The sequence below is a fragment of the Heteronotia binoei genome, chromosome 6 (genome assembly GCF_032191835.1).
Source record: "Heteronotia binoei isolate CCM8104 ecotype False Entrance Well chromosome 6, APGP_CSIRO_Hbin_v1, whole genome shotgun sequence".
NCBI lineage: Eukaryota > Metazoa > Chordata > Lepidosauria > Squamata > Gekkonidae > Heteronotia > Heteronotia binoei.
Genome location: NC_083228.1, coordinates 50880989 through 50906725, shown reverse-complemented (window position 1 = coordinate 50906725; position 25737 = coordinate 50880989). Strand labels below are relative to the sequence as shown.

The following is a 25737-nucleotide window of genomic DNA, read 5'->3' as shown; positions in this document are numbered from 1 at the left end:
GCAAAGAGAGTGCAGTGTATTTGGCTCATGTCAGCCATATGAAAGATCTGCATGGAACTAAGGGCTGCTTCATATATTATTTGATTTTCTTCCCTACACATGATTATTGTACATTTGATGACTGGGAACTGAACATGAGAACTGAGTCCAGTCAACTGCATTACATTTGAGAGATATAAAAGTTCTCTTTGTAGACCATAATGGCCCAACAACACATGCAATGTTCAATAGTCAAGTGATGGGCATGCATTTGTGTATGGCATCTGTGAAGTAGGCCAGGTTTGTTTATCTCAGATTCCGTGTCCATATGTGAAGAAGAGGAGAAGGAGGAGGAGATTGGGTTTATACCCCGTCCTTCACTACCCGAAGGAGTCTCAGAGTGATTTGCAATCTCCTTTCTCTTCCCCTTCTCACAACAGACACGTTGTGAGGTAGGTGGGAGAACTCTTCGAGAACTGCTCTTGAGCAAAACAGCTCTGAGAGCAGTGTTTCCTCTAAGCAGAGCTAGTGTTAACTAGCTCAGTTTTTTAGCTTCTGGCTCACACATTTTTGTCTTAGCTCAGGAAGGATAGCCCCAGAGCAACTAATTTATGTGGTAGCTCACAACTTTATGCGAGTAGCTTGCAAAGTAGCATTTTTGCTCACAAGACTCCACAGCTTTGAGGGAGTATTATCTGAGAGAGTTATGACTGACCCAAGGTCACACCAGAACTTGCACATAGAGGAGTGGGGAATCAAACCCAGTTCTCCCAGATGAGAGTCTGTACACTTAATCACTTCACCAAACTTATACAATAGGAGTTCTTCATGATACCATTGATTAACTAATCACATTTGCTTTACAAATTACATCTTTAAGATAAAAACATTTATTTTTGGTATAAGCTTTTGTGATCTAAAGATCACAAAGGGTGATTAACACATGGAATTCACTGCCACAGGTGGTGGTGGTGGCTACAAGCATAGACGGATTCAAGAGGGGATTGGATAAGCATATGGAGCAGAGGTCCATCAGTGGCTATTAGCCACAGTTTATCATTGGAACTCTGTGTCTGGGGCAGTGATGGTCTGTATTCTTGGTGCTTGGGGAGGGCACAGTGGGAGGGCTTCTAGTGTCCTAGCCCCACTGGTGGACCTCCTGATGGCACTTGGAGTTTTTTTGGCCACTGTGTGACAGAGTGTTGGACTGGATGAGCCATTAGCCTGATCCAACATGGCTTCTCTTATGTTTTTATGACATTTCAGATGCTTCCACACTTAGATATTTCTCCATCTTGGCTTCCAAAACTGGAGAACAGTCATGACCCTAGGTCTAAAAATAAGAAGTCTGCAGATCTCAAAGAACCCTCTCTTCCACAAAGGCTTTGTATAAATTTTGCAATAGGCTGACATTTCCCAGGTACCTTCCAAGCTTTAGGATTGGACTAGGGAGAAATGGAGGGAAAACAGGCACCAACTGTATCAAGGAGGCAGAACTCTTAACAGAGAGCATATAAGGCCCTGTGCAGGGAGAAAGGTTTTTCACCCTGAAAGAACAGCAGCTGTGAGAATGCTTTTAGAGGGTGTTGATCCCATGGTGGGGTGAAGCTGGCCAACTTGGATCAGGTGTTGAAATAGGACAGGAACTAAGTAAGGGAGTCATGTCAGGGATATTAGTTGGTTTCTGGCAGGTTCTTTATGAGTTTTGCCCTGGTTAATTCTGCCCCATTTTTACAACTTTTCTTCAATTGACACTCGTTGTACTATTTGTTTAAGAAATTGTTTCTAGTTCATTGTGCCTGGGTTCTTCATGCTTCAGATTTGGCCATACGTCAGCACATGCCCTGACTAAAAAAGGGCGGATGTCTGGGAACAGGGAGGATGCTCTGGGCCTTCTCCAGTAAAACCCTAGAATCAAAGTTGAGGCAGTCTGTTAAGGCCCTTGCCTCCTACAGGCCTGAAGGGAGAAGGAAGAATGGCAGGTGTGTAGGTGGAGAGATACCTGGAAAAGACATCCTGTCCATGGCGAACCTTCATAGCCCCGCACCATATCATTAAACCTTCTGAGGAGAGCTGCTGCATTCCTCCATATTGTAACCATGCTATTTTCAGTTCTTCTCTGTTTTCAATAACTCTTTTCCAAATCTGCTTTACTCTTATCTTTTTGGAACAAGCATTGTCCAAATGCGTTATTGCACGATTTGTAAGGAATAGTGTATATGCTAATGCCCTGCCCAGGTCCCACCCCCATCAGTGCTATTTTCTCACTGCCAGTGCCCTTGGAACGTACCTTTTTCCAAGCAGTCATTGTAGGCTTTCAAAACAAACAAAGAAACATGCTACCACACTATAACACAGTAACATTATAGCAATCTATCGCTAGTTATCTATTTCCAGGGCCTTTTTTGCAGCAGGAACTCCTTTGCATATTAGGCCACATACCCCTGTTGTAGCCAGTCCTCTAAGAGCTTACAGTAGGCCCTGTAAGCTCTTGAAGGATTGGCTACATAAGAGGGGTGTGGCCTAATATGCAAATGAATTCCTCCTACAAAAAAAAGCCCTATTTTCATTTTAAATTTTAGTTCTTTAAAATTCCCAGTTTTTGATTTTAAAAATATACAGCTCTTTTTGTTGTAGAGGTATAAGGGGAATGGCAAGACAGTTGGGTCCACAATACAGTCAGGACAAGAACATAGGTCACATGCCAGAAATGCTGTGACAGAAGCACCCCTTACCTATCACTTTCTGGATCATATTGCCTGGAAAGGAATGGAAAAGGGAAGCTGCAAGATGGCTAGAGTGGGGCAGGAAGTCACCGCTCAACTCATGAAGTGGTTTATTTGTGATCCATATGAAGAAAATGAAAGGTGCATGGTGGCACTTCAAGGAGAGGGTACTATTTGTATATCAATATTACACTATTGTGCACTATTATACTATAGTGCTATGTCATGTGTTGAAAAACAAACAAACAAAAAGGGGTGGCATGTCACCATGACAGCCATTATGACCATGCTCTGCATATGCAGAGTCACTATGGAGCATGTGTGGAAGGGAAAACTAAGGAAAAGAAGATGGAGGAAGATGCGCTGACTCGATTGACCCTAAGAACATCAGTCAAACTGCTCTGGGAATTAGAGATTTTAGTACTGTGGCCCTAAATTTACTCATTCTGCTCTCGGACTTCTTTATTATTATAGGAGAGATTTGTGTTTGAATAGGTTCTGTCTCTTTTACAGTCCTTTTAGTCAGCTACATCTTGCAGTGAAATTGTAATGCTGTTGCATTGTTATGGAAATTATTATGATGTCACAAGCTCAGCATTACAGTTCATTACAGGAACTAGTATGCAGTAAATGCAATCTAATTTACTTTTGAATAGTGCTATTCATACAAAAAAGTGATATCATTTCCAAGTCAATTGCTAGCTGTACATGCAAATATAAGCCTGATTCTGTTCTCATCATCAGCTAAATGTAAGAGTACAGCCACAGAAGTCAGAGGTTTTACATTGCACAGAATAAAGCAGTAAGAAGGAAATCAAATCCCACGCAACTTCAGGAACAAGTTCTAAGAGTGGTAGACAGAGAAGAGATGAATACAGTTTTTTTGAAGAAAATCAAGTCTGACACCACATAATGGTGTGTGTGTGTGGGGGGGGGAAGTACTAGGAGTTACCCTTAGGATATAATAACAGGAAAACTGAAGGATGAGGGTTCTGGAAAGAACATCCCTGCAAAGATACAGTTCAGAGCCTCCTAGAACATTCGTCTGGAACAGACAACACATAACACTATACACACCTATTTACAATGCATGTTTCATCTTTGATGTCACTGTCCCATCCATCCAGCGGTATAACTTTCAAATAAGACGAAATTCATGATACGTAGGCTCAGATTGCATGGTGGATTCCCAGATACTTTTGGGAAAATAAGCTGCATGGGATTTGGCTCCATTTGAACATTACCTTCTTGTACTGACAAACAGTGATGCAAGATGGATAGCAGGAAGGTAAGGTGTCCTTTTCTCAACTTGCTCTCCACCACTTGCAAGACTATGTATTATCCAGTCCATCCCAGTGAGTACATGTGGGGGGAAGTATCAGGTAGGTTAAGGATATTTATCATGATACACAGGCTTTTTGAAACCCTATTTGTATGTAGTGGGGATGATCCATGTGGCAAGTCAGTATATGAGAAACAGCATTCATTATTAATCTGCTAATAAAGGGAAATACGGCAGCCATGTTACAAAAACATGACCTCAAGTTTGTTATCTAAAATTCTATGAAGCAGGCAGTTTTATAAAGCATGGAAGCACTCAAAAGAAAGGTGAGTTGCCTGGAAAAGATGGCAATTAAATCCCTGATCTTCCAGGACAACGGCTTTGATGTAGCTACAAAAGTGCAGCTTTCAGCCAAGTTGGCTTGATGAATAATTAAAGTCTTTCATCAAGAGCATGAAACAGATTGTTCGCTATTAGTGCAACAATTTCAACTGTTTCTACAATATGGTATAGAGACAGAGCATATTACCAAAAATGGCATATTACCAGGGCTGGCCCTAGACTGTCTGGCACCCTTGGCAAGACTAACATCTGATGCCCCCCCTGCATTGATAACATCACCGAGTCGCATGGAAGGAGCCCAATTCAGTGCCCCCAGAAGGCTGGCGCCCTAGGCAATCACCTAGTTTGCCTAGTGGCAGGGCCAGCCCTGCTTATTACCTTACCAGAGAGTTTGTGCATGTTTTTGTATGAGCTTTCTCCCCTAAAATTACATTACTTGCAAGAGGGGACTGTTTACTAAGTGCAGGAAACAAGTTGCAGTAATGTATGGGTTTTTTTGCTAAAGTAATAAAGATTGCTTGATTGAATATATGACCCAACTCTAAGACTAGGAGACAATTTAAAGGTGAAGAGAAGCCCCAAAGTCTGATAAATATATAGTGAAGATGAAAAGATGTTTGCAACAGGTGACATTAGAATGTGAAAAACAGCGGGCAGGAATGTCTTTGTGGAAGAACGAACAGCCTGTTTGTTGTCACTTTACTGTCTGCTAGAGAAACAAGGAAAGTGAAAGCCTTAGATGTTTTTATGCCATTCTTCACTGAAACCAATTATAAATTGCATATATAAATGGAGTCTGGGGACATGAACATTAGGCCCTTACCTCAGTAGGGTTGCCAAGTCCAATTCAAGAAATATCTGGGGACTTTGGGGGTGGAGCCAGGAGACATCGGGGCGGAGCCAGGAACAAAGGTGTGACAAGCATAATTGAACTCCAAGGGAGTTCTGGCCATCACATTTAAAGGGACTGCACACCTTTTTAAATGTCTTCCTTCCATAGGAAATAATGAAGGATAGGGGCACCTTCTTTTGGGGCTCATAGAATTGGACCCCATGGTCCAATCATTTTGAAACTTGGCAGATACTTTGGAGAGAGTCACTAGATACTATACTGAAAATTTGGTGCCTCTACCTAAAAAAACAGCACCCCCAGAGCCTTCAAAACCTCCAGATCAATTCCCCATTATACCCTATGAGAATCGATCTACACATAGAGAATAATGAAGTACTCAGCAGACTCCCCCCCCCCCCCCATTTCTGGCAACACTTAAGGGGGATCGGCCTCTCTACTCACGAGTTGCTGCCAACTTTTTCAAAGTAACACAGACACCCCATCCCAAGAGGAAGCCTTTCAATCAGCGACTAAAGCCTCCGGAGGTAGAAATGCACATGGTCCTCTGGGGGCGGAGCTCCCCCCCCTCCGCCGGCCAGACTCCCCAAGGAGACGCCTGTAGCAGCCGGAGAGGATGCAAGGACTACGAGTCCCAGCATGCACCTCGCGAAGGGAGGCCGCGCCGTTCCCCCCCCCCCCCGCTTCCACGTTCTTGGAGATCGGGGGGAAAGGCTCCTAATCCAGGGGTCCCCTGGCAGGGAGGGGGGGTTGGGAACCCTATACCTCAGTAATCTAATGCCCAAAGCCAACTGTTTAGCTTCTGCCTCATAGACTGAGTCTGGAGCCAACAATTTACTCACCAGACTGCCTGACTGGTCCGCTGTCTAGGCTGCCACCAAATCCAGCCTTGTCACAAAATGGAGGTGCCCAGTGGGCTTCACAGTGGCAATTTTTCTTATTGTTGCAGACCTGGAAAATATAAGAGATCCTTACCACTTTCAGCCAGTCCACTGAAAACAGGAATGATTACTTAGGCTTAAAATTAATAAATAAAGAAATACTAAATAATGTATTGCTACTGTGCCTACTGTAGCAGTCCATATTTTTTTGGTCAAACTCCATCCTGGCCTACACAATACATCTTACAACATTCCAAGCAGGTGACATGATGTCTGGAACTAGTACATGCCATCAGTATTTATCAAGCAAATATTAATGTGCTCTGCATGATAACAGTTTTAAAAATAATTTCTATTATGATGTTTCTTCCATCCTCTCTCAGAACTCCCGAGTTTCTTATTCCATAAGTCGTAGCTAGATTTTCACAGGAAGATGTAGAAGCAGTTGTACATTGAAGGAGAACCACAGTCACACAGACGACTTGATAAGTCTACATTTTTCCAGGCAGCCTAGAATCAGAACTCTATGGCCAGCAGCTGCTAAAAGACTTCAGTATAAGGCAAACATTCAGAATGTCACAGGCCGAAAAGATGGTGTGATTGAATAATGGATTTATTCAATGGTTTAAAAGATTATTCATTATAGTCAACAACCAGCTCAACTAGCAACAATACATAAAAAGTTACACAAGTTATACTAAAATGAGCAAATATGACCTATTAGAAATAGAACTACAGCAGGCTCTAGCAGCTACACAAAATCTGGCCACTTGATCCATGAACCAAGACTTATGGTTAGAGAAGTTAAAGACAATGTACGATTCCTCAGTGCTAGTTGAATTTTTTTTTAAAAAACTCGAGTAATAAAATCATATCTAAGATCATATTAAAACTGGCAATACAATAGAATATGTCCAACAGTTTCAACTTCCCATTATCACAAATGCATGCATGTTCTGGTATGGAACTCCACTATATCTCCCTTGCAAGAGTGTAAAATGTAGGACACTGAATTGGACCAAAGTAAACGCTTTTCTAAATTTGGAAATTAGCAGATTGGCCAGGTAATTAGAAGGCACAAATTTCTTGTCCCTGAAGAAATCACATTTTCTTATAAGACTTAAATAATGTTGTAATGCAGTATTCCAGATGCTTTGCTTAGTTATTGGTTTGGTTTTTGTGTATCCAAGGGCTATTAAACTACTTGGAGAATACCCTGATGTCAGAAGTTTCTCTGAAAGGATCCTTTTTCATTTGGACAGAAAAGTGCATATTTGTCAAAGAAGCAAGTCCTAAAGGAAAGCATGGAAAATTAGGCTTTTTCCATCCAAAGTTTTTCCTGCAGCTCAGCTAAGGTTGCCAATCCTCAGTTGGGGGCAGGGATTTCCTGTTTTGGAGCCCGTCGCCCTGCTTCAGGGTTGTCAAAAAGCGGGGGGGGGGGTGTTGAATGTCTGCTGGGCAATCCATTATACTCTATGGAAACTAGGAAAAAAATGGAGAATCAATCCACGGGTATCTAGGGCTCTGGGGGACTTTTGTTTTGCAAAAACTTGGTGTAGAAAAGCGCATGCTGAGGACTCAACATGCAAAATGGACGGGGAAACCTTTATCAACAAACTAGGATGTCATGGTGAAAACAGAAATCTCCCCATCTAGACTAGACCTGTATTTCTTAATGAAATAAAAATAAATCAGCTGTAGAATTACAGAGCAATGATGGCACATGCAGGCACCAAGGTCCTGACAGCAATGCAGCCCTGCAGCCAAACATTCTTTTGTGAAATAAAAATCGCATCTCATTTCTTGGTCACTGGAAAGGGCACTGAAGATTGATCTCCTTGGAAGGACATACTGAAGAGACTTTGACGGATATATTACAAAGAATCACAGATTTCAAAACTTATATCCAATGAATGATTTATTACTTAGCTGAGTATTGACTGACTGTAAAAAAATTGTATCCATAATACTTACTCCACGTCCATGACATTTTGTTGCACATTCATGAACACCAAATATGCTGGTATTTTGGCAGCGACGATTGAGGCAAATCTATAAAATGAAAAAATAGGTTTCTTATTGCCAGAAAAAATGGTGTATGCACCAATCCTTTTTGTACTTATTTTAAATTCAGCTTTCCAGGAACGCTTAAAGAAACATGCTTTCAGGCTGTAATTTCAAACTAAGGAGTTATTTTTAGTTAATGATAGAAATAAAATTAATATTATTTTTAACAATTATGCTATACCAACAGACAGTATACTAGAATAACAAAAGTAAGATCCCAATAAAGTCTTTAAAAGTGCTGCTAAAAGATAAGTTCCAAAAGGATGAAATATCTGAATCTGAAAATCACAGTAGTAATTATTCTCAGATCATTTAAACTGATCTATTGGATTCAGTAAGACATGACAGATATTTAAATAACAAAAGAAGGCATATAGATAACCAATCACTTGGTTGCTTGGGGCTGCCTGACTATAATATTTAGAAGGATAGATCCAAGTAGGCAGCCATGTTGGTCTGAAGTAGTAGAACAAAATAGAAGTCAATTGCACCTTTAAGACCAACTTAGTTTTATTCAGAACGTAAGCTTTCATGTGGTCTAAGCACACTTCATCAGACCAGGAATCTGGCACAGTGAGCAGAGCCACACATAGCTGGTAGGCAGTGGCTCAGAATGCAAAATGGTACAGATTTAAGATCCTGTGACAAAAAAGTCATTGGATCTTATATTTGTACCATTTTACATTCTAAACCCCTGCCTACCAGATAATTTTACTATTCTGTTACTGGATCTTAAATCTGTACCATTTTGCATTTTGAGCCACTGCCTACCAGTTATGTGTGGCTCTGCTCACTGTGCCAGATTCCTCATCTGATGAAGTGTACTTAGAGCACACAAAAGCTTTCTTTCTGAATAAAACTAAGTTGGTCTTAAAGGTGCAATTGACTCCTATTTAGAAGGATGTTACTCCATAATGTGAGCATGGTTTTATGATTTATATAACAGGCATCTTTTATTAAGTTAAGTTTAATGCTAGGTTGACTATTATATTTCTAGCAAAGCTTTAAGTGAGCTACTGCTTTTGCTTCTTTTTTAAAAAGTGCCACATTTGTATTCATTTTTACAATAGTTTTTATTTTTTTTACTATAACATCCATTTAAAAAACAGCTGAAAATGCTGTTGGGCTAGGCTTCCCAACCCCCTCGCCCTGGCGGGGGACCCCCAAATTTGCAGCCTCCTCCCCCATCTCCAAAAATCTGGCGGGGGGGGGGGAGAACATGCATGTAGGCATCATGTAGTTGTAGAGCTCCTGCTCCATTTGTAAAATGTGTGCCTTTAAGGCTGTGCAGGAAACAGGAAAAAGGAAGTGCTTCATTGGAAAGGGTCAGTAATAGTTTCCATCGAGAATGGCCCCTCCCTTTCTTTTGCTTTCGTTTTCACAGCAAGTAGAGTTCTGCAGGAAGAAGATCTAGTAAGTATTTGTGTGTGTGAGAGAGGGAGGGGGCAGGGGATTCCCTGGTTTGGAGGCCCTCCCCCCCTTTAAAAAGCATGGGTGGGGAGGGAAATGTCTACTGGGCACTCTATTATTCCCTATGGAGAATGATTCCCATAGGGAATAATAGGGAATTGATCCGTGGGTATTGGGGGCTCTGGGGTGGCTATTTTTTGAGGTAGAGGCACCAAATTTTTAGTATAGCATCTAGTGCCTCTCCCCAAAATACCCCCCAAGTTTCAAAACGATTGGACAAGAGGGTCCAATTCTATGAGCCCCAAAAGATGGTGCCCCTATCCTTAATTATTTCCTATGGAAGAAAGGCATTTTAAAAAGTGTGCTGTCCCTTTAAATGTGATAGCCAGAACTTCCTTGGAGTTCAATTATGCTTGTCACACCCTTGTTCCTGGCTCCATCCCCAAAGTCTCCTGGCTCCGCCCACAACGTCCCCAAATTTTTCTTTAATTGGACTTGGCAACCCTATGTTGGGCACTGGTATGAATGGTAGCCAATATGAACCATCTCCAGCCATTTCTTGCTGCAAATTTGCAGAGCCAGTTATTTTCAGAACTTAAGCATGAAGACAGAAAGCTGCATCTTTGTACTGAATGCATTTGTCTTCATCCAAATGGCTTTAACTGGACAGTTAGGATAGTTGGCAGAAAAATAGATATTATTTTTAAGTGTTCACCCAGATTGGTGTTGTGAGTTTAGCTGTCTGATTATTGTGAATGGGTCTATTACTATGATTTCACAACAATGTCTGTTTGAAGTCAAGAATGGATGAAAGTACCTTTATGTTCATTTAATGTTTGTAGACCTTCACTGAATGAGCAATTCACTTAAGGACTAAAACTCTGCAGGAGTGTATGTGTGAGAACTATCCATTTATTCCTACTCTTTGCTTCCTGTCATTTAACTAGAACAAAGTTTGAGTCCAGTGGCACCTTTAAGCCCAACAAAGTTTAATTCTGGGTATTAAGCTTTCATGTATATGCACATTTCATCAGACAATGTATCTGACAAAATGTGCATGCACATGAAAACTTCTACCCAGAATCAAATATTGCTGGGCTTAGAGGTGCCACTGGACTCAAACTTTGTTCTATTGCTTCCGACCAACAGGGTTACCCATCTGAATCTATTATCATTTAATCAGTTTTTAATCCATAAGAGAACCCATCCTCTTATCCCATGACTGTTAAGTATACCCTGGAGTCTTTTGTGAGGTACCTTGTCAAAATCCTTTGGAAAGTCCAAGTATATAATGTCTAGTGGATCACATTATCTAAATGCTTATTCACTTTCTCAAAGAACTCCAAAAGGCTGGCAAGGCAGGACTTCCCTCTGCATAAGCCATTTCCCCCCCATCAAGCTTTGTTCTTCTCGGCGGCTAACAAGTCTATCTTTGATTACATGCATGTCCAACGTTCTAACTACTGCTCCACCACTCTCTAACATGACACTGTGTGGAATATGTTACTGCTAACAGACAAAAATGCTAACAATGATTGAATATTGGATGTAGTCTAGGATAACTCCTGAATATTGCCAAAAGGTTAAATTTCAGCAGGGCTTTTTTTGGTAGAAACTTATTTGCATATTAGGCCACACCCCCTGGCATCTTCATTGTTTTGCAGAAAAAGCCAGCAGGAACTCATTTGCATATTAGGCCACACCCCCTGACACCAAGCCACCCAGAACTGCATTCCTGTGGTGTCCCTGTGCAAAAAAAAGAAAAGAAAAGAAAAGAAAAAAAGCCCTGAGTGTTAGTTACATTCAAGTGGGTTTTTTGACAATCATCTTTCAAATTAAATTCCTTTTGTGATCATAACATGTACAAAACTGCATTTTCCCTATTGGAAAGGGCAAATTATCATCAGTGTGAAGAAAATATTTTAACCTTTTATTTATCTGGAAATGAACAAACAGGGAGTGGCATGTAATCAAATGCATTCATTTGTTTATGCACTCATTACAGAGAGTTAACTTCACCGCTCTACCGTAACTGAAAGGAAGGCTGGCACCACAACAAAAGCAGTATGCAATGCAAATGGAATTGACCTATTTACAGGGTGGTTGATAAGTCATCCTAGTTGAGAAAAGATGCTGTAATGAGAATTAGATGCTAGATCAACAATCAGAAGTCTAGTATATAACATCCTCTCTCCTTTAAATCTGAGCAGCAGAGCTAAAAGTCAGTCAGAACGACAAACAGCAGGTGGGGGGAGGGGGAGGGGAGTGAAGCAGAAGTCAACAGAGATGTTAAATCAAGTCAGACATTCCCTAAGGGAGAAGAAGAAAATGGAAAGGAAAAGAGTGCGTTCTAGCATCATCACACTGTACAGAGAGAATATGCTCTAAGTAGAGGTCAGTTTGCAAATAAACACAAAATTTTACAGTGCACAGGATTTGGCTCAAACCAGTCTTACTGCAAACTAGTGATGCCAGTGCTTTTGTAGCCTAAAATAATAAATAAATAAAATGGCTTCCACTACAACCCTAAGCAGAGTTATGCTAAGTCCATTGGCTGCAATAGAATTAGAAGAGTTTAACTCTGCTTAGGACTGCATTGCTCATTCAGTAGGACTAACCTTATTATGCATACCAGCTGGGCATACTTGTTGGATTTATTCATCAGCCTTTCAAATACGAAATGAAAAACATTTTAATAAATGGAATGAACTGCCTTTTTTCCATTCATACCATTGGGTCACCTATCCTGGTATTGTCTCCTCTAACTGATAATAGATCCAGGAGTTAGCCATGCTAGTCCATTGCTCCAAAATAGTAGAGTCCAGTAGCACCTTTAAGACTAACAACTTTTATTGTAGCTTAAGCTTTTGAGAAACACAGCTCTCTTTATCTGACAAAGAGAGCTGTGTTTCTCAAAAGCTACAATAAAAATTGTTAGCCTTAAAGGTGCTACTGGAATGTTTACTATCTGACTGATAATGACTCCCCGAAGTGTCTTACAGAAGTCTTTCCCAGCCTTGCAATCTTTCTGTTGGAGACAACATATATTGATCCGGGGACTTTTAACACCAACACACATACATAACACTATCACTGTTCTATGGCCCCTCTTCAAATATTTTATGGAGATCTTACAAACAGAATGCAGACCACATATGAACATTTTAGAAGGGACATATACAATTTCAAAAATACTGACTTATAAGGCAGGGCTGGACAAACTTGCTTAACATAAGAGCCATGTAGAATAAACATCAGATGTCTGAGAGCTGCAAGACAGGTATACAGGCAGGCAGGCAGGCAGGAAAATAGATGGGTGGAGGGAGAGAAAGGTTGAAAGAAAACTAACTTTAAATGCCTTCTCCAAGCTGCCAGGTGCCAGGGCAGTGGGGGCTTTGAGAGTTAACACAATATCTGTGAAAGAGCCACATGTGGCTCCCCAGCTGCAGCTTGGCCACCCTTGCCACAAGGAATCAGTATATTGCAGTGGCTAGAGGGGTTTGGCTACATCCACTACTGCTCAGGTTCAAACTATTGCCATGGCTTGGTGTTAGAGCTCATGCTTTCCATAACTTGAACATCTCCAGTGAAAAGCCTACTGTGGCTGTCTTTAGATATGACACCGAATCATCCAACAAACTGAACAATTTGGATATCATGGTGAATTGGAACTTGATCAAAGTTCCATGTGCCAGACAAAGGCAGAAACATAGCAAGAAAGTTTATGGTAAGGGTGAGGGATCATGAGCACACTGGAGGGAAGGGAGGGTTGCCTGCTTTCCATCATTCCAAATCCTGACACTCATTGGGTGGGCCCTGGTGATGCCATATTGAATAGCACTATCAAGAACAGTACTTTCACATGCCATTAGGTTTCTACTACCTGACGTGCGTAACCATGAGGATTTGAGAGGATGAGCTATTTAGCAGACTAAATTTTTTCAAAAGAAAATTAATAACATGTTAAAATCGTAAACGTTTGTTAAACCATTAGTACCATCTACATGCGCACTGTAGTAACCACAACCAGGCATGTACAGAAGACTTAGAAGACAAAGATCTGTAATATGGCGCACTATCAGCTATAAACGAAAACTGATTTGCTCCTGATGATGCTATTAATCTTTTGTTTATTTAATTCTTCTCCCAAGAGATACTGCAGGGTATAATACTGGGAGTGGGTAAGATTTAAAACTGTGATGGGAAAGCTGAGGGATGAAACAGAAATTAATCACTACAATGAGAAGTTCCTCAGCTATAACTGCCTACACTTCTGTAATCTAGACATCATCCCTAATACTAGATAAAATGATATGTGTGGATATTGTGTAATGAAGGAAAAGCACTCTGAACAAGTGTTTGCAGTTCTGGCAATCAGATCATGGGTCATTATTGGCTCAAATTTATTTAATCCCCCCAAAGACTTTGTTTTTCTGATTGATAGCTGGTGGGCTAAGACTGCCTGGATATCCTCCCTTTTGGCCTTATGTATTTCTGCAATAAAGTAAAATTTTTGTAGTGAGAAATTGTGGAGTTTACACCTGCCTCTTCAGTTCTTTAGCCCTAATCCCACATTTTGAGGGAGGGGAGGAGAGCAGCTTGACATTATTGGGTATTAATTGATGAGAAAAAAACTTTTTGTGTATGCTCACATTCTTTCATATAGCAAAGTGGCTTGAAATTAATGGTTGCAAACAGATACCAGGCTTGGTGAAACTGGGCAATAATGTTTCTGCTCCTGCCACCCTTCCAATACCCCACTTACTAATGAGGCAAATTTTCCACTGTGAAGAGAGAAAGAAACACAAGCCTGTTTTTAATTTTCTGTGTAGCATTCTCACTGGTCATTGCAAACATTAAAAAGGAGTGAAATAAACAAGACCAAAGGGTCCAGTGAGCAAAGGTTATAGAAAACAGGAAATGTTAATGAATGTAATTAGTAAGAGGTTAATTCACTTTGAAGTGCAATCCTAAACAAAAGTATCCCCCCCATGGAAGTATATGGGCTTAGGACACCAAGGATATGTTTAGGATTGCACTCTTAATTTCCAAACAGGTGCCATCAATTCTCAGTTGTAGTCCATATTTTATCCCTTCCTTCCTCACTTCTCAGTGAATCCTGGCCACCAGAGCTCGTTGGGGTGCTATTGCTTATTTTCACCCACTCTAGTATCTTCCAACAAAAATACTCATCTTTGGAATTTGCCCTAGGTTTCCTTGTGCTGCAACTTGGGTTAAAGGACAGTGTTAGAATAGCAGTTCCTGATCAATATCCCTTACCATCCCTTCAGCCATCTTGTAGCTTCCCTTCCCCCATCCTTTCCTGAATTATCCAAGCAAACATTGCTCACACATTTCCATACAATCTCCACAAGGAAAAGAAATATAGATTTAAAAAAAAAACACCTGAAAGTTGGGAATTCAGAGAAGGGACACAACATATTTCTAAAGGGGCACTTCCCCCATTTGGCCTTCTGTAGCTATGGGCCTGACGAGAGAAGGAGGAAGGTGGAAGGAATGAGAACAGCATGTGAGGACAGCAAAATAAACTGTGACCAATTACCCACTAGCCTTGTCCCGGTCTCACGCTCCTCTTCTTTCCGATTTCTCACAAGCTGCCCCAGGGCTGCAACTCGCTCTGTCTCTTTCACGGGGCAAACAAGATCCTCTAAAAACTGGTTTCTGCTTGCAGCATGAGGCGGAGTGAGCCTCTTTCACAGCAGCCCTGGGGCAACTTGTGTGAAATTGGAAGGAAGCCCTGCAGAGAAGAGGAGCGTGAGACCGGGACAAGCCTAGTGGGGAATTGGTCCGTGTTCATGGCCAGTGCCAATAAAGCTCTTTTAATCTGTCCTCTGTCAAAATCTCTGAATTTAGCCCATACTGGGATAGATTGACCAACAATCTGAGTCTTATTATAAGGCAGCTTTGTATGTTCATAGTAGGACTCAATAAATGTTCCGATGCTGTAGTTTCAATGATCAGTGGAATAAAAACGTAAATAAATTAATCAGAATAACTGGTAAATATTCATCTGTATAGTTTGCTCAAACTCTGAACCCATATAAAGCTGTATTTAAGCACATCACCTCATTTATGTAGTCAACTGTCATTCCTATTGTACAGATGGGAAACTGAGGCTGAACAAGTCTTTCTCAGGTCTAAAGTGGAATTTAAAACCAGGCCTCTCAAAAGCAAGTTCTGCCATTGGTCTGTTCCACACACTGATAGAAGCAAGGTCTTAAATGGCACTCAGCCCAATCCTAAAATTTATACTATTCTAGATCAATTGAAGTCAATGCAAGTAGAAGGGTGTGCTTAGGATAGTACTGTCTAGTGTTACTGATATCACTGGACTGCCCTCTTATTGTAATGATTTATTATAATGAACTGTTTGTGCAGCTTATGAGGGGTACTTTCTTTGTTGGGTTTATCAGAAGAAGGACACTCCACGCATTCATTTTGAAGGTGATTATAATGGAATAATGTAAATCATACTTTATTCCATGCAAATTATGTTTAAAGTTTGCTGCCAATATGTCTAACTGATGTGGAAACTCAAGAAACCTCAAAAGCAATCATAAGTTCAAAGGTTCTGACAAAATATATCCAAATGTTCTTCTTGATCTGCAATCTGCCGACAGCACAGAAGCCCCCTTTCTTTAAAGCTAGAACTCTCAGGGGCACTTTCTCAGGTCTTTTCATAATTCTTTTTTTTTCCTGGGTAAAGAAACCTTAGCAAAAACCTGAACACTGATGCAACATGCTGTTATTCCCCTGAATGTGAAAATCTTTTCTTTTGCCTTGCAGAAGCTGCCTTTTTTTTGTTCTAGGCAGCTTTGCCATTTTTGAAGTGTGCCAGAACACACAGCTGATGAGGCAGCAGATAGAAATATAAGTCAAACATCACTAAATATCATTATGTTCTTGTGAGGCCAAGGTGTGCTTTGCAATCCTATCAGGAAATGCCATGAATTCCAAGGAATTCTAAGGTGCTGGAATAAATTTTTTCAGAAACAGGCTATGTTCTCTCCCTTCTAATAAATCAACTCAATATCCTGTGATTACACTTTGAAAGAGAGAGAGGGTGAGCATGAAGACTGTTTAGCAGCTATGGTCTTTGACGTGGAAGCCATGAACTGTCATAATGCCAGATGTGTATCAGCTGCCTGAGGTTATGCAGTTGTGAAGGAAAGGCTATATTCATGTTCACTGAGATGCTCTGCTTGCTGTTATTACTTCAGGTATATTGGCTCTGCCATTCCACACACATTCTAGATCTAAGTCCTGTTAAACACAAGCTCAGCTTAAGTTCTGTCATCAATTCCAGCTAGTTCTGCTGGGCACAGATAATACTGCCACTCATTTAACCACTATGATCAAAAGTGCTTAAATCTTTGAATATAAACACTTTTCATACTGATGAATTCCTGAATCAAGCAGGCAAATATATTCTAATTACCATCTCTTTCTCTCATTGTCTCTGATATGGTTTCAGCCAACATATAATTAGTCAGCCAGGAGATGGATGTAGCATGAAAAACTGCAGACGATATATATGTCATTGCCATGTGAGGCACAACCAGCCTGCTCTGGCCTGCAGGCCTCTTTCTGCCGCATCTTCCTAGGTGTTTCTCCTCACCTGGAATGACTTTTCTTCTACTCTTAGGGTAACTCGCCTTCATCACCTGACTTTTGTACAGAATTGCCCATTGGGAGGGTCAAGACTCCCAGCTTCCCTTCCAAGTTCTGAGGCTTTATCTCAATCAATGTTTCCCACCACCCACTGCCTGGTCACCAAGGTGACAGTTTACAGCCTTGTGTGCCCCTGGAGGAATAGCTGCTTGCCAACTGTCTGCTTTCCTCCTTGCACTCCTTTTAAAATAGTGTGTCCAAGGTGGTGGAGGTCTATGTGGAACAGAGAACCCCTTCCAGCATCCAAAGTTAAAAAGCAGTTATTAAAAAGAAAATGTTTACAAGCATACTTTTAGCACAGCACCATATTGAGCAAGGATTAGAAAAGGAAGGGTAAAACTGCAAATCCTCTGTCCCTCTCTCTAAACATGCCCTATAAGTTGTTAGAAAATAAGACAAGCTCTTTAGTTTAGGAGTTCTATATCTCTACAGAGTTTGCATTACCTTAAAGTTTGCTCCAGCTCTCTAGATAAACACATAATCAAAATGGCTGCCTCCCCCCCCCCCCCCGAGATTCAGCTCAGAGATTTGCCTCATCTGATGGATTCAGCATGAAAGAGACCTTCTTCCTGTTGCAAAGAGATTTTACCATATCTCTTTCTCTACCCACTGCCCTGGCCATATCAGAAGTGTTGTCTGCTACTTCTTCTGGGAGATTAGTCTAGGAGCCTTGCAGGTCAAAATTCCTCCAACTTTTCTGTTTCCTGCTAGGAGGTAGGGGGATTTTTCCACCCATTATCTCTCCTGTTAGATTATCAATTAACACTGAATGAAGATGAGCTGATATATGTCTGGAAAGCAATTGCACAGACTTCCTCCTCCATGCCTGTTCTCTGCCTGGGGTAGGGGCTTTGCACAGTGGAGACTTTGCTCATCTCAAACTTCCCAGGAGAAAACTTCATTTCTTCACAGCATGCTAAATGCTTGTTTCAGCATTATAATGTAAAAATGTATTATTAGTCAATTTGAGTAAATCAGAAACAGATTTCACTCATTCTCAATAGTCTGCTGACTCTGTTTAAAAATAGGACAATGATTTGCATAATAAATTTGATGTGCCAAACTGTTAATTGCCCAAATACAGAGAGTGAGACTAGGAAAATAAAAGCCTTGACACATATCAAAGACTGGGGCAATATTTGGATTTAGGGACAATGATTGGATTATAAACAGGGGTCGTTTTGTAGAAAAATAGGTGGTGGAGCTCATTAGCATAACTCATTAGCATATGCCACCACCCCCCCAAGCCAAAAGCAACCCAATTCAAGGAGAGCCCTGGGTGAGCTGGCCTGCTTGGGCTGGCTAGAGATCCAGCCAGCCAAAGCAGGCCTTGCTCGCCTGGGGCTCTCCTGGGCTGCCCACCCCCCAGTCAAAAGGCCAGCAAGCCGCCTGCCACTGAAAATCACACAAGAAGTGGAGAAAGGGTGGTGTGGGCTTCTCTAGGGGTTAATGAGGGCTGCTGGGGTTGTGGCAAAGCTCCTGGTGGCTGGCTGGCTACCTGCTCTCCTAATCCAGGTATTGTTATGCAGCTTACCTGCAATACCTTAAAGTTTGCTCCAGCTCTCTAGATAAACACATAGTCAAAATGGCTGCCTCCCCCCCAGACCTCAGCTCAGAGATTTGCCTCATCTGATGGATCCAGCATGAAAGAGACTTTTTTCCTGTTGCAAAGAGGACAAGCTAGGTGGGCAGGAAGAGGGGGAATCCTCAGAAAGGTTCAGGAGCTGGGCTCCTGTGAGCTCCTGCTGAATCTGAGGCCTGATTATAAGACAGCATTTCTGAACCTTACTTTTCCATCTTCACACTTTGTTCCAGCCAGGACAAGACCAGGATCAGGCATATCATCCCCCAGGTAGACGTGGGTTCCACGGCACAGAATTTTACCCCCTCCTTGTAATGGGATGTTTGTTTCTATGGAGACAGCATTGGTACCAATTACAGGTCGATTTGCTCCCCCTTGACACTGAATTTTTCCACACTTAGCATCTCTAAAAAGGGAAGAAATAATTTAAATAATGTTATGGCAGTGAGAAGCTTCTTTCCCCATCTTCATCCATCCCCCCACTTCCCTGGGCACAAACTGAGTGTCTACCTGGCTTCACACTTGGCAAAAGAACTTTTGGAATCCTTGCCACAGTTTCCATAAGGATCGCCTGCAGAATTGACTCTTTCAAAGCATATCCCAGGGGCAGGCTTAGCACCTAAAACAGAAACGAAAGCATGTTCAAACAATCCCAAATGCTTCCAGTGTTCTTTCCACTAAATACAGGCTTCTCTGAACTTCCCATTCATAGAAGGGAAAATACAGAATATTATGTTGGCACTGGGGGCTAGGTGAATAAAATACCCTCGAAACAGAAGGTGTTCCAAGCAGGCAAGACATCTGGATCTCATTTATCCAATTATGAACAGCTACATAATGGTTGCACTATAAACTGGTTGTCTGAGAAGGCCACAGAAAGCTGGACAAAAGCTTGGATATCACTGGATCTCTTTGCAATTGTACAGCCTTGAGATCAGAAACTTTCTTGAATGTGAAACAATGAAGAAAGTCAGACTAACAAAGAATCTTTTTCCTCTTTTTTCTGAGGTTGAGCCACAAGCAGTGATCATAACTTTATTGATGTGCTGAATATCATGAGCAGAAAAAGCGTTACAGTGCATGCTAATGTTATTTTTCACCTGTTGGAAATGCCTATCTTGATTGCTCTATGAAAAGAAAATGCAGTTGAGTAGAATTTGTTCTTTCAAATACTAGCCAAAGACAGAAGAGGTAAACTCAGGGTATTTCTGTTTGTTTTTTTTAACCTTGGGAAGGCAAAATTACACTATTAAGCATTAATTCACCTAAATGATCTCAGGACTTTGCAATGAACAGAAGTGGCCCCATATTTACCATGGTCAGATTTTAGAAAAAAATCCTGCAAAACTTGTTTACTACTGACAAAACCAGGTTGACTTTGTGCATGCGCAGGGGTCATTCCATAGAAAAAGAGGTGCTGGAGCTCATTAACACAACTCATTTCCATAACTTATTTGCATATGCCACATACTCTTGACATCTCTGTACTAAATTATATCAGCTAAGCATCTACTTTAAAATGCTTATTGAATTATAATTGTCATAATAAAACCTTACTCCCATCATACTTTTTAAATTACTTTCTCCTATGTGACCACAGTGGCATGATGAAGATTTCCATCTGTCTGCTTTATATGTTTTCATTATTTTCCCATTTTTGTGGGGAAAAAATATTAGAAAGTTTGTCAAATCTTAGAGTTCAGCAAAATCCTCACAGGTGGGTTGAACAGCAAAGCCCAAAGTGAATATTTGGGCAGCAGGGGGTAGGTAGGTTAGAAAGAAAGAGCATAACAAAATTCAAATGTTCTGGAGCTCTGTTCCTGTGAATTTCTGCCCAAAATGAGGCTTGCATGTGTATGTATGTGTGTGCACATACGCATACCAGTACCATCCCTCTTTCCGTTCTTTGAAAAATTATCTGACTTGTGCTGTGTTTTGCTGTAGTTTATTTGGCTATACTTTAATAGCAAAATGTTTAATGGTATATGCATGTAAAAGTGAAGGAAACTGATGGATCTAATGGGATAAAAGAGAAAAACCCTTCCAAATACTTAAGGAAGGGCACTGATGTATTTCCTGAGGAAGCCCATTTATCATAATTCCAAGAGATAAACTGAAACAACAAAAAAGCAGCTCTGCCTGTTTTGTTACTTGAAGAGGCAAAGACAAAATGATTTGTGAAAGATTTCGAGTGGATATTAAACTCCTTGAACTGTACAAACAGAGTTTATCTTACTTTGCTATTGACAATCAAGAGTGTGATGCGCCAGTAATTAACATCCTGTCAGCCTTTCTAGCCTAAACCTCTTCCCCCAAAGGAATTAAATCACCTGTTTCAAATCATGGCAGGTTAAAAACATACCAGGAGATGGTGTCAACGTAGATATATATATTTTTGCAGATGTGCAAATTGAAACAATAATTTCTTTTGTCTCAGCACAAAAATACAAAACTCTCCAAGAGGCCTCACATGGTTTGATGACCTGAGCAGTTAGTTTAGTTGTCTCCAGATGAACAGGAAAGAGAATAAAAGATCTTTGGGGAAAATGTGTAGGTGGGGAGGAATTGGATTATAAAATGAGAGTTTTTCTGGATGGTGGTATGAAATTCAAGAAGTCTTCAGATTGCAGACTGGTTCCCAGTGCCACTAGCTGTGAGAGTTACAACTCTTTCTCTTGGGTTGTTTTAAAATATGTATTCTTCCTTGATGCCACTGGCTAGCAACCTTCACTGTTTGCTCTGACTGCAAACACATCAATGCCCATTTTACAGGAGCAGTTGCTCTGTCCTTGGGCTTCTCCTTTCACCAGATCAAGCAATCAATCCTCCACCAGCTGCTGTACAGCTGCATTTTGACCCATGACTCCCTCTAACTCCCCCCCCCTTCCTGATCTTGTTCTTTAGAGATCCAGAAGACACAGCGGGAATTGTAAGGAGCTGTGAGTCAAAATGTGGCCACACAGAAACTGGTGGGGAATCAATTACTTGATCCAGGGAAAGCAAAAGCCCAGGGAGGAGCAACTGCAATTGCAGAATTGGTCCCAGAGTCATGTGATAACATGGAGATTCCTCATACCGAGTCAGACTACTGGTCTGTCAATTATGGTATTATCAGCTCTGACTGGCAGCAGCTCTTCCAGGGTCTATGGGTCTTTCACGACATTTGGGATTGTACCTGGTACACTTTCTATGCACAAAGCAGGCAATAGCTCCCTTTAACAGCTCTTATTGTCAAGAGATATGTAAAGCACTTCATCTGATGTTAGTTTCCTCCAGTCTACATGATTGATGAAGATGAGTATGGTGTAGTGCTGACTTCCCAATGTTAATTAAAATTGTGTTTTTGAGCGATTGGGGAGGGGGGTGAGGGAGAATACTTGCTTCCTCTCAGGACACTCTCCACACTGGTTCAGTATTGTTATGCAGATGCAGGTAATGGCAAACTAGCTCTGAACATCTCTTGCCTTGAAAACTGTATGGGGTTGCCATAATTCAGCTGTGACTTGACAGCACTTTCCACCACCAGCTGATGATACTTCCAACAGCATTTTACAAAAATGGGGACAAAAGAGAACACCTGCAGAAAAACCTCTATGATGCAGGTAAACATTCACCTATTGTTAGCTTTCTTTCTTTTTATTTAATTCAGTGAGATGTGACTAAAATCTTTGTTATACCTAAGAATTTGCAATTGCTTTATTAATTCAGGATGGTATACTGTATCAAAACCACTGAAACATCTAACAGAATCAGCAACGCTTTCCCCTCCCCACCCCAGGTCAATCTCCAGACAAAGATCTTCCACAAGGACTAGTATGTAGGTCTCAGTTTCAAAGCCTAGGAGGAAACAAGGCTGAAATGGTGACATTTGAATCATCCAGCAATGTCTGAAGTTCGAAAGAGAACAAAGTTTGAGTCCCGTGGTACCTTTAAGAATAATAAAGTAATTCCAGGTATAAGCTCTTGTGTGCATGCCACTGGACTCAAACTTTGTTCTATTGCTTCTGACCAACATGGTTATGCACCTGAAGTTGGGAACAAACAACATTCTCTATTACTTCAGTCAGTAATGGAAGATGGATCCTGTGTGGTCTAACAGCAAGACTTGGTTTATTTATTTAGCTGTTTATAATCTATTTTGCTCCCAAATGGAACCCAAGGCAGCTTACAGCATTCTCCTTGCTTCCATTTCATCCTAGGGACACTACCACGAGGAAAGCTAGCTGAGAGAGAGAGAGAGAGAGAGAGAGAGAGAGAGTGACTGAGGGCCAAAGTAGGGATCCCAATGCTCCAGTCCCAGTGGGGGATCTCCTACCCCAAAATGATGTTTTTGGCCATTTCTGGTAAAACCAGAAGTAGCTTGAAAAACTGGAAGTGCTGCCCCAGAGTAGCCATTTGAGTGAGGAAGCACAACAGACCACTCAAATGGCTGCTAGTAACTTAGGTGGTCCCCTTTGCTTCCCCTGGGGAAACAAAAAGGACCACTCAAAGGGCTGCAAACCTTCAGTGACTCTGATCACTTAGCAGGCTTGCAGCCAGTTTAGGCTAACAGCTATCCCTTTTCAGGGATCATTTTTGCTCCTGCCTCCTCCCCACATTAGAATGGGGGAGAAGGAGCAAAACTGGCCATGAAATGGCTGGCAGCCATTTGAGTGGTGCGTTTGCATCCCTCTAAATACGACTCAAATGGCTGCCAGCCATTTCCTGTTTGGGCTACTTCTGCTTTTACCAGAAGTGGTTCAAAACTCTATTTGCATCCCCACCCACCTCCCAGAACATCCCCCTCAAAGTCCTCCACTGGAAAGATAAGGGGACTTGGCAACTCTAGTGAGTGAGTGAGTGTGTATGAGTGTGTGTGTGAGAGAGTGAGAGCGAGCAGCCAGCTACTGGGGAATGAGGAAATGACTGTATTCAGAACTGTGCTGCTGTATTTTTATTTCTTTATATTAGGGAATGGGGAGGTCTCCCAATCACACCCCCAAAGTCCCCAGGTATTTTCTTAGTTAGACTTGGCAACCTAGACCGAAGTCATCTAATTAGCTACTTTTGCAGACTGAGGATCTGAGCGCCTAGGTTTCCCAAATCTCAATCTGACACTCGCACCACTTGCCTCACTAGCTCTTGGCTATACTTGGGGAAGCAATAAAATCTTTCACAATATTTCCCCTCAGCAAGTGAGGGAACATATTCCCAGCGCATAACCCCAAACTCTAAATGCATGTCTCCTCTCACACACCAAATGAGAGGTGGTGGCTACTGCCATTCATGTTCAGTTAATGCACACAGACCCTCTGTGGCCTACAGACAGTCCTAAATCAACCCCTTCCAGAAAAAATATACTGAGAAAAATATAAACTGTTCTAACAAGATATTACACAGGGCAGAGAATTCTGCATCAGATAGTATAAAGAAGTTAATACTACTGAAATATTGTACAGTGAACTCCTCTTCAAGGTAAGGCTAGGTTTTATGTAACACAGGAGAGTTTTCTGCTTTTTAATTTCCACATTGTGGGTCCTCTTAATTAAAAATGAAATTTTAAAAATACTTCATTTTTATAAAGTCATTGATGTGACCTATTGATAGTGATATGATTGAGTTATGCTGAGAGTTGTGTATTTAGATATTATCTGCTGCTTTTATTGGCATTTCAAGCAGGTATTTACATATGCAGATAAATCTGCTGGCAAGAAAAAAATTATGGATTTTCCTGAAAGAAGGGAGGCATTAACCTTTAAAAAACCTGATACTTTTTGAGGCTGCCAAAAGAATGATTGCTTACTTGAAGTGCATGTATGCAAATATATGTATGCTTTTAAATAGGATCAGATGTGATTATGAAATAAATCTCACTTAAGCTTTCATATAAAGAAGTGCTTACTGACAGATAATTTCCCCTCTTTGAAACATATTTGCTATTTAACCTAAGAATGCAGTCTTTTAAGAGAGTTTAAACATGGGCTATGGTGGAAGATTAAGAAAAATGAACCGAAACATTAAGCCCACATCCGAAGTAATACACAGCAGCACAACCTAAAGTCCATTCTGCAGACTACATAGAGTGCAATCTGAAATGTCTGCACTCAGAAGTAAATTCAGTAGGACTTACTCCTTAGCAGGGCTTTTTTGTAGCAGGAACTCCTTTGCATGTTAGGCCACACTCCCTGACGTAGCCAATCCTCCAAGAGTTTACAGGCCTATTGTAAGCTCTTGGAGGACTGGCCTAATATACAAATTGGCCTAATATGCAAAGGAGTTCCTGCTGCAAAAAAAGTCCTGCTCCCTAGTAAGTGTGACTATGATTGCAACCCTTGGATGAACCCTAACCACATACACCAGTGCAAGTCAGAGAGATGCTGGCATAGAGCTCTGGTGCTGCTGTACTGGTAAAGGACCACAGCTGGGTCTGCTGGGTGAGAATCTCAAGCCCCTTGTCCTGCCCCTGGTGCTGGCATAATATTATGATGGTGAAAAAGCTGGCATACTATAAATGCTCCCTCTGACCAAACAAGACTGTATCATTGCAGCTCTCCTAAGCACTAAGTAAGCCCTAGCCAGGACACCAGCCTCTCTGATGGCAGGGAGCTCAGCATGGAGTTGCATCTCTCTGGCTGCAAGTTGGACACACTTAGAATACCCACTGGGGGAAGGGGAAGTGGGTACTGGCAATGAGTACCCTGGCGAAGGGCACTTTGCATGAAAAGGAAGCACTCTGCATCAACTGCCAAGAAAGAGGACAAACGTTATTCTAGAGTATTTCTAACTCTGCTCAGCTCAGACCCTTTATACATACTCCTCCTCAGCGGGGGAGGGTGATGTCAGCAAGGAGAGTCAGCATCAGTGTGCACTGGTTGGCTGCTTTTGTACCTGGCAGCCATGGGAGCATCATCAGCATGCTGCTCTATGAGTGGAGAGTGTCAGCAGTG

The 25737-nt window shown here is 41.4% G+C and overlaps 1 protein-coding gene across 1 annotated transcript in view; it reads right to left on the bottom strand.

Annotated features, from left to right (window-relative positions):
• Nucleotides 1-25737, bottom strand: part of ADAM12 (ADAM metallopeptidase domain 12) — a 359573-nt gene that overhangs the window by 21903 nt on the left and 311933 nt on the right. The window contains exons 15-18 of the mRNA XM_060241431.1: nucleotides 19322-19430; nucleotides 19019-19217; nucleotides 8035-8112; nucleotides 6022-6130 (exon numbers count right to left, since the gene is read on the bottom strand). Of these exons, the coding sequence (XP_060097414.1) occupies nucleotides 6022-6130; nucleotides 8035-8112; nucleotides 19019-19217; nucleotides 19322-19430 (495 nt within the window). The remainder of the gene's footprint in view (nucleotides 1-6021; nucleotides 6131-8034; nucleotides 8113-19018; nucleotides 19218-19321; nucleotides 19431-25737) is intronic.